Source organism: Ooceraea biroi, chromosome 5, assembly GCF_003672135.1.
Source record: "Ooceraea biroi isolate clonal line C1 chromosome 5, Obir_v5.4, whole genome shotgun sequence".
NCBI lineage: Eukaryota > Metazoa > Arthropoda > Insecta > Hymenoptera > Formicidae > Ooceraea > Ooceraea biroi.
Genome location: NC_039510.1, coordinates 12415342 through 12425374, shown reverse-complemented (window position 1 = coordinate 12425374; position 10033 = coordinate 12415342). Strand labels below are relative to the sequence as shown.

At 41.4% G+C, this 10033-nt stretch overlaps 1 protein-coding gene and 1 long non-coding RNA gene across 3 annotated transcripts in view; one reads left to right on the top strand and one right to left on the bottom strand.

The window, feature by feature from the left end:
• The window catches only part of LOC105281027 (MICOS complex subunit Mic60), a 36787-nt gene extending 34795 nt beyond the window's left edge, over nt 1-1992 (top strand). The window contains exons 14-15 of one of the 2 annotated variants that reach the window (XM_011341946.3): nt 3-198; nt 740-1992. In XM_011341946.3, coding sequence (XP_011340248.1) covers nt 3-198; nt 740-745 — 202 coding nt within the window. In that variant the 3' untranslated portion in view covers nt 746-1992. Of the gene's footprint in view, nt 1-2; nt 199-736 lie in introns of both variants that reach the window. The other variant, XM_011341945.3, reaches the window with a different exon arrangement.
• Nucleotides 1993-3011: 1019 nt separating this feature from the next.
• Nucleotides 3012-9843, bottom strand: LOC105281029. The gene is made up of 2 exons (XR_894222.2): nt 4761-9843; nt 3012-4697 (listed from the first exon to the last, which is right to left on the bottom strand). It is a non-coding gene; the product is annotated as an uncharacterized LOC105281029 (long non-coding RNA).
• Nucleotides 9844-10033: the final 190 nt, after the last annotated feature.

Genomic DNA, 10033 nt, shown 5'->3' with positions numbered 1-10033 from the left:
AGATACTGGTTGGACCGCGGTGACTTCAAGATGACCCTGAAGTACATGAATCTACTGAAAGGTGCACCCAGAAGCGTCGCCAGTGACTGGATGAACGAGACCAGGATCCTCCTGGAAACTCAGCAGGCAATCGACCTCCTGCTGGCGTATGCGGGTGCGACCGGTCTCGCATATCTCAGTGCAGTAGATTCACCCAAGGTCAGTGCACTAAGTTAGAATCTTTTATACAAGTGACAATTACTCACAGTAAGATATAGACCCTCAGGACCGCGACAGTGCGGCCACGCATTGAGAAATGCATGTTTTCGATAATTGATAGCCAGAATCTCCCTGGTTCTCTGGATAATGATAACTCGCTTATTAAACAGTTTCTGTAAAGCGAACAGGTGATACTTGTATGAACAAGATAAATTAATGCTTATGTATCAGCAAGAGAGATTTATATTAGTTATATTATGTATAATTATTGCAGTGGCGGAAATATTTTTCTCAGAAATTGACTAAAAATTGATATTTCTCTTTGTAAATTTTCTTGAATGTATTTTTTATTGTATGCATATTGCTTAATTTGTTTGATACTATTTTTATTCTTCTTAATGTAAGAAAATATTTTATTATTTATTACCATTTTTGCCAGTTTTTGACGTAAGCAAAGCTATGATTTAGCGTAAGTGGAAGCGGATCTGCGAAAGTGCCTCTCTTCACATTCCTCTTGGTGTTGTCCGAATTGTTCCAGCAGAAGTAAAGCGGACGGAAAATTGTCCCAAACCACGAGACGGGGCATCCACAGATGAACAGGGCGGGGGTAACAGTGGGAAACAGAGAAAGACAGAGTGAATTGATAGCGGTGCGGAAAACGAGGGATGGAGAAGCACTGAGAAATCGCTGCCAGTCTTGTATAGTGAACAATGTCTTTTTTAGCAATTAAAAAATAGGAATACTGCGCCGGGAGAGGCGAACACAACGAGAAAGCTTTTCTTTGCCAATCCTCGAGGACCCATCCTCACGATTTCCGCGAAGAAAATGCACTTTCATCGCTTTTCGAACTCGGGTTTCTCGATGAGAGGCAAATCGTGCACGAAGTCAGAGATGTTAAACATGCCGGATGGATTTCCAAGCGAACCGTTGCACGGAACAGTGACGCGATCTCGCGAAATGATTTGTCTGATATACCCTCATGTTTCGCTTGAATAAACATTTTACCCGATGAAAATTCGATTCTCTTTATTACCGCGCTCTCCACGCGCAGTTTCGTAAAAGGAAAGATCTATGTAGAACCCGACGTTTCGTCGGGAAATAATCGCGCGCACGATTATTTCACATTATGCGTAAAACATGTTCATTTTTCACTCGCACGCACCACTATTCCGCTCAGCAGTTCAAATCGTGACGGAACGGGAGAATCACCGAATACGATGTAAATATTGGAGGCAGTTCTGTCTCAAAGACGGCGACGTGGAAAGCGTTTAAAAACGCGTCGCACGTTTATCGCGGCATGAATGCGTATCGCATACGCGTACGTTTCAAGTGTTCCAATGACGCTTACACAAATCACGAACGAAAGCGCGAATGCTCGACACTTCTCGACGCGCATGTGATCAGCCAACTCGTGTCTGGTCCCTCGGGATGCATGCATACACCCTACATGCGTTTCGCACGCATTGGAATTGCCGTTTGCCGTGTCTGCAACCTCGATAATCGCCTGCTCGCGCGCGTCTCCTCCGCACTCGGCGAACTCTTTCCTTGTTCTGATCCATCCATCCATCTGTCCATCCATCTATCCATCCCGAGTCAAGTACCTTTTACTTTATAACCGGATATTACTCTCCCGCGCACGCTGAACTCTCGTCGCGAACCACATCGATCGCCGGCGTCGCGTGCCGTTACCTCGTCTTTCGCCTCTCACTCGAGACCTTCGTGATTTCGGTCGGGACGGGGAAGTGAGCTAGAAATGATTGTAAAAATTGAAAATAAAATGTGTTTCGTGATGTAATGTGTATGTTGATTGATCCTGGAAGAATAATCCTGTATCTAGCACGTTGTCCTGATAATGCTCGATTAGGGCATCTCATCCTTCATCTTAATCCTTCCAGACATTGCTCATTATTACAGCTTTAGAAGAAGATATGTACACAAGAAGACGTGTATTAAAATTTTTAGTTATATGTTATATATGTATATATATATAGTTAATTATAGAAACAGCAATTTTTTGAAATTTTTCCAGCAAAAATATGACATCGTCCGTCTGGAACAGGAGCGGTGAGGATATAAGATAGCATATCGAACGTCCGCTTGTGCACTGAGAAAAAAATATAATTGATCCAACGAAATATCTTGTCACGGGGTGCCAACAAAATATATACTTATTTCAACAAGTTATATATTGAATCAAATATATAATTGTTGGATTATAATTCTCATGTGTGTAATCCAAGAACTACATATTTGTTTCAATATATAACTTGTCGAAATAAGTATATATTTTGTTGGCACCCCGTGACAAGACATTTCGTTGGATCAATTACATTTTTTTCTCAGTGTGGAAATCGAAAATTCGAAAGAAGATCGTAATAAGTACTCTCGAAATAACGACGGAACATCTGCTAATTGACAGAAATGTCATTGAATATCATGTTGCCTATAATTAATCGTCTGATGTTCTAAATAGATCATCATGGAAATATCTTCTATGAAACTCGAGAAAACTCGACGATTCTCGAGTAACGATAATCGATCTTATCAGTTATCATTTTCTTGTCGAACGTAATAATACACTAAAGTTATATTAAATAGCGAGAGACTGCAATTTATTTTAGTTTTACTTTTATTATGAGTCCTGCATTGATTTAACAAATAAAAATCATTCTTTCAGTTTTAAATCGCACATATGACTTCTGCAACAATTCTGCGATATATCGCCAATTGCCAATGCGAGAACTTTTAATTAAGATCAAGTTCTTGATCCAGCTTCGTTAACGATGATTACTTACAGGTAAGTGGAGACTTAATTTTTTCTTGTTACAATATATATTTACTAAATTACAAGTAATTCACTGCTAGTCGTTAAAATATAGTTGCTAGAGTCCGCGTTATCAACGACAATAACGATGCTCCGGGCGTTGCCAAACTCTGTACTTCGTTCGTAATGCGAGAAACTTCTTGACACTTGGAATACTAAAGATTACACGAGTCGCTCATGAGGTCTTCATTTCGAGATATTCAGAGTCAGCGTTTTGTGCGTTAAATAATCCCGGAGAGTGGAGGGACCAGTATGATTCTCTCGGGATGAACACGTATAATCGCGGCGTTAATGACAACTAGCGACGGCAATGGCACCCGTGAAAGAACACATCTCCATTTACAACCGGGATAAAGCAAGATAAAAACCTTAATACGGGGTCAGATATGCGCGCGGAATACAAGGTATATACCTGAAAAACGTGGTAATCAGCGGAGCCAATTTGTGGAGAAGCCGGAATTACGAAAGAATATTATTTTCACCAGCTGGCGTCAATTCAAACTTGCGTCGGATTAGGAAATAACATGGAAGGGGTATTGCCATAATACGCTGAGAAAATCGCATACGTCTCTTAAAGTATTGAGTATAATAAAATTCTCGTGCGTCTCGGCGATGTGTGAAATCATGCCTCTGTCGTCTGGTAAACGTGATTTCCGCCACGCGCATTGTGGATATTATACGCGGATTTAGCAAGACCTGGCTGCAACACGCCTTTGGACCCTCCCACATCCCCGAAGTAATATAAAGCCACCACGAGGGTGGCATTTCGCGTAAAACGGTAAAACATTGCTTTGCGTTGTTTTACCGCCGTGGCGAATACAGATCCCGCGGGATCGAATAAAATGCTGCGCCGCGCGCAAAGACGACAAGAGCCCACGCTAATTGGCGACGTTAATGACACTCGTGACCGCTACACTTTAATCTAATAACGGAATTCCGCCTAGTAAAGGATAATCATCCTTTTCGTGTCCCTTGAGCAACGCCAATCTGTCGCGGACGCGGAAAGTTTCATGTCGCGAAGCGACGCGGCCGAATGAGTTCTCGTGCGGACGTTTTACCTCTCGACAAGTGATTCAATTAACCGTTCTGCAAAAATAAACGCAATTTTGACGTTACACATTCGGTATGCAGACATCGACAGTGATTTGCATAATTCTTTGGCGTATTACGTGACTTTGCTCAATGAGCGGTTTGAGACGACTTTAAGTAAAGGTTCTAAAAGTCCTACTAATAGTTTTATTTATTATTTTATTTATCGAACCGATAAAGAAAGATACATTCAATTAGTTATATGTGTTGAAAAAATTGCAATTATCTTATATAATTATATATATAATACTAAAGAAACATGGACATTCAAAGTATTTTTTGCCTTCCAGAAAAGAGTTTGAAATACCAATATCTGAACAATGTGGTTACGCTCTTTAAGATCAAGGAGAATATCGTGTATGTTCCCGGCAATACCGATTTAAAATCAATTTGGTATCCGCATGTTTACGATAATGGCCACGCTCGTAATACCGTCGCGCCGAGTTCGATATGAGTTTAATCCTCGTGGGGGTACTTCCAACCACCATCAAGCCACCGTCGCCGACAACAATTGCATCGACATTCATAACTAGTCCTCGTCGATCCGCTCCGAATTAGGAATTCACTCGCTGACCCATAATGTCACCTACAACGATTATTTCAGGTCACTTCGATGCTTCGATACACTGGAGAATGGCAAAACACGTACTGTTCTTTGCTGCGAAATTATCGAGAAAACGTCTTTCCTATTATACCCATCCAAGCGATCCAATAGTAATTCGATCGGACACAATTAGCGACAGAAGAATACCTTAAACATAGAGACAGTTTCTATTTATGTTTAGCGAATTAATATTTTTTTCATTTCGACTTCTTTTCTTTCGTATAAATCTTTCTGGTTCATTCTTCTTTTATTCACCCGACCGAAAGGTCTAAAAGCTTACAGTTCACGAAGTATTCCTGACGGTAGAATTGTGGATTCATCCTTAAGACCATCGAACCTCGGTCGGCGCTCGACATTTCTCGTAAAGACGTTGGGCATCCGCATCGGACGTAGGAATGCGATGACGACAAATCGAAATAACAACGGCGCAATTTCACGGTGGAGAACGGCCGTTGTCGAGACGGCGCGTCATATATCGTCCGAGGAATAATTACTGTAACGGAAGGATCCGACCGACTCCCGCTCGCTGTCGAATCGTCCGGAATTCCCGGAACCTCACCGAGGCAAAGCGTCCATTCTACGGATGCCAAGGTGAACGGTACACCGACGGCGGCACCACGAGGGTGAGTACGTGAAAGCACGCGCGCGCGCACCTCCTCGACGACGACCCCGCGGGTGCAGTAGGGTGGATGCAGCGGTCCGTAAAGTAATAAAGGAGTCGCGATATGCTGCGGAACGCGCTGCAGGAAATGCACGCGCGCCGCTGGGGTGAGGTCCCCGACGTATAATAGCACCGCAACGCGACAGCAGGCTGCGAAATACGCGTGGGAGAAGGTGAGGACAAGCCGGATTACGAGAGGCTTGGGGATGTTGAAGTGTGATCGGAATTATCTTGCCGGGAGCCCTAGAGTTCTGCTTGCAGCAGCGCTGCAGCAAGCGGAAACCGTTTGGCTTCGTTACTTTCATTATTTCCATATGGTTGGCATATTATTGTCGGTCTGAGTTGGAGGTGTCTTAAATGGATATTGTCCCCGTGGACTCGTTGCATCGCGAATGCATATTATTTATCCTTATATTGTATAACGGGTTCTAGAATTACCAACATTGCAGCGTGACTACCTGGTGTTAAAAAAGATTATTTTCATCATTGCATGTATTGCTCCATGCATCTTTCTCGTCGCGACATACATCGTCAAGACTCGCTGTCGATCGTACGGTCGCCGTCGTTACTTTTGACGGATTGACGTGCCTAGGTGGTTAACATGTCCGTTAGAATCTGGGATTTACACGGCTCTCTGCCGGTCGACGTGATGCTGCATCGGTTTTTGCAGCTGCAGGATTGAAAGATCGGAGCCAAACGAGAATTCGATAGTTTTATCGCGAGGGGATGCATTCTTACGACGCGCGCGTTTCTCGACAAGATTTTCAAGCGAACGGAGAAACGTGTTTCCGTCGACAAAATCTGTTTAACTCGGACGTGTGAGATGCCCGCTTAACATACACGTGAAATATATGTATTGAGTTGTAAGATAAATTTATTCCGTTTGTTTAGTGTTTTTAATAATGAATATATATTGCAATCTATATTATTAAAAACACTAAAACATGAAATGATTATATGCAATCTAGTACATATGTGTTGCAAAAAACGTTTTTCGCCTCTCTCTTCGTGATATCAGAATATAATTGGCAATGCAATTGTCAGTGGCGTTCGGTCATTTAGTAGCAATTGATTATCATTAATTAATCGCTCGTCGAAAGGCGGCAAAGCTACACCACGGTAAACTAATTTTACCGGCGTTGAATATGGATGTCATGAATTATATATTCGGCATTCTTTGCGCAATTATTAATCGACAGCGCGCGCCGCTTCGCCGAGCTTTTCGAGCGGCGTATACGACGGGATTAATAATTAATTCTTCTTGTTACTTTTTGTTTGCCGATAGCGCAAGACACACACATACAAAACAGCCGTTCTTTCCACGTGAAAAAAAAGAAATTACGCTCACGACGCTGAAAGGCCACTCGTTGTACAAAGCCAAGCGTTTTTGTTCCGCCGTCAGCATTTTGACAGCGTCGCGCGAAACATCAGACCACGGTGCGCGCACAATTTTTTCTTGTTTTACGCTTCAGACACTTTAACGCTTTAGAAAAGTCAATTTTGATTCCCGAACTTTGTTCGAAAGCACTCGCGGAATTTTTTCCGCAATTTGTTTTGTGCCAAATCGCCGCGCAGCTAGTGTAGCGATTTCACCTCAAAAAGCCGGACTTCGATGAAACACGCGAAGAATAGTTGCACCAGCGGTTGAGGCTACATCGAAATAACATTGTTTACAGCATGATGACGTCCTACACCCCGAGATGCCACCATGCTGGATAGTCCTCATATCCTCCGCTTCTCTCACTGTAATTTCGCTTTGTTTCCCGTCACACTGCGGCTATGTACGGAATACAGATGTAGAATACGTACGTATGTATGTGATGCAGATACCGTGCCGTAGTTATTTTAGCTAACGACCTGCAGTTTACATTGCTGCGACTCATACGTAGCGAACGAGGAAGTCAAGAGAACCCGCGTGGCCGCATCAGAGATCCTTGGATCCTTGGTCCCTAAACCGACTAATCTCAGCAATACGGTACACAAAGCTCATATAATTAGCAAGCATGTAATTTTCCTAGAAATTGAACACGTTCTTTTTATTTGTTAAAGACTGTAAATCGTAATTGAAAAGATTCAAAAGATACGGATGGAAATTTCGACTTTCCTAGCACATCGGTCTGACGTGACGAGACTATAGAATTCTCCATCGCAATAAATTCTCCGCAGCTGAGGATCAACGATCGTTTTACTCGGATTGGGCAAGATGCCACGGAAGGACACATAATTTCCGGCAATACGGCGGAAATATTAGCATATTTATTGAACGTCAATCGTCATCTTTGCGATCATCCCCGGGTGGCTAAAGCGTTTCCGTTGTGAGACTCCTTCGACAGGGTGGAGCGAGCCCGCAAAAGGACATAATTACTTTAGCGAGTCCTGAGAACGTCTCGCCCTTTCCGCGCTAAAAGGCGATCCGTCACTCTTGATACTCCGTTCCCGGCACAAACTCGATCACCTAATGGAATTATTTTTGGAAGCGGGACATCACCGAGTTCAACATTTTAACTGCTACAGCGAGACAGGTCGTTAACCGTTATTATCGCTACCGTAATTCTTCTTTAGCTCTCAAGAGATTTAAGGAATTATGAATATTTTTTAATTCCTAAAACTTTAATTCGCGTTAAAATAAATTAATTTAAGCATTAAACATTCTTTCCGATTGATTTTTCAGTGTACCAATTTTGATATTTTGCAGTTTGTTACCATATTTTATTATATTTTGTAATTTAGTTTTATTCGATATAATGGCAAAAAATGATCGGATGGCTTATCGATGAAATCTGTTCAATATTCGCGTATTCCCGCCATCTACGACCAGCGACATGAAATGCCTTTGAACTGTAAACGTGAACACACACACACACACCCTGTGTGCTACATTTTTAATATATTTCTCCATCGACACATTTTACTGAATTTTCGCAATCTCGAACAAAGGGAACTTTTATCACATAGTTTAAGAGACCTATAGCTGCAAAATACTTTAAGCTATCATATTAAATCATTAATATATGAGCCGCTTATTTCCAAAGTCTCGAAACTTTACGAAAAGAAGGAAAAAGAAAGAAAGGAAAAAGTGCTAATATACGTACGTAATTCAATGTATTGATTTCGCGCTGCAAATTCTGAAAAATTGTTATAATATTTTTCAAAAATATTACGCCCATGTATCTTCAATTTTTCAGGCTTTTAATTTAAGTGCCGTGTGGTCGTAAAATTCTTTACGTTTCATAGCGCTAGACTTGTTAATAGACCATAATAAATTGATATGAAGAGAGCGCGTAATTCCTGCCGTACATGCTTAAACACGCGATCGTCCGCAGAAGAATTTCCAATTTAAATGTAAACTTTACGACACACTTAGTATGCACACCGACTGTGAGGGAAACGCTTATTTCAGGTATATTTTCACGAGTGCCGCTGATAAAAGAAAAGAATGGGAAAGGCAGAGAGAATGACGAATAACCGAAAATGACATTTTCCGCCTCGTAGCGAAGTTTTTAATTAACAAATTTGCATTTGATCCACGACGGGAGCAAGTTTGTTTTTAATGAGTATACACTGACCGAACGAAGGGATGCGCTTATTATACTCCTTTAATAGACGAACGCAATTTTGAACAAGTCGACCGACAACTGCTCAACGCTGATAATGCTACATCCAAAGCAAATCTCCAGATTAACATATTGATGAGAAGAAATTTTGATTTTTAATCTCAATATTAAGTCGTTTGATTAATTAGATGCTGGAAACGAGAAGATAACAAACATCCGGTAATGTACGCAATCACGTGTTTCCTGTAATATACAAGCTTCGTTCTCCGATCCGGGAGATCGATCTGGGTCAAACTTTCGCAAGCACCTTTCTCGGGGAGATGATTAATTCGTTGGGAGAACCGCAGGGGTCGAGATCGACGCGGTAATACGGCGGATGGTTTATCCAACGAGTAATTCTTAGCGTCAGGGTTAAGTGTGTTTGACTAAGACATCGATTCCTTTCGATTAGGTCACCGCGTAATAGAAAGATATTATATAATACAGGCCGAACTAACATAGACCGCTCGATAGGCAAGCAACTATTACAGCAAGAAGTTTTTTCGTTATGTTGATGCTAGAATACGGTGACATTTAAAAATAAAATCATGCTAGAGAAGGAAGAGTGATCCTCTCAAGCTATTACGCACCATCGCTTTTTCGTTCGATAGCTAGCTAAACCTTTTGACAAAAAATATTATCGTTTAGTATCTGCATTTGAAAGAGTATAGTGTACGTGTATCTTTGATGAAATTAAGATTATTTTATATTTAAACCTTTTGACAAAAAACGTTATCGTTTAGTATCTGCATTTGAAAGAGTATCTATAGTGTATCTTTGATGAAATTAAGATTATTTTATATTTATTGACAGACTTTCTACGTGGACTTACCCAGACAGACGACTCGTCGCATTTCGTTGTCAATTGTTAACGACACTTATTAAAGAATCGGTACGCTCTGTGAAATCGTTCATGACAACAGAGCGTACAAATTCTAAAATAAATAACGTAACACTGCTTGATCCAGTGAATGTCGAGAATTCGGCGTTCGCCGAGCAGGACATTTCGAAAATCGTTGAGCGCTGTGCTAAAAAAATCGAGTTCTGACGATTACATTAAAGAC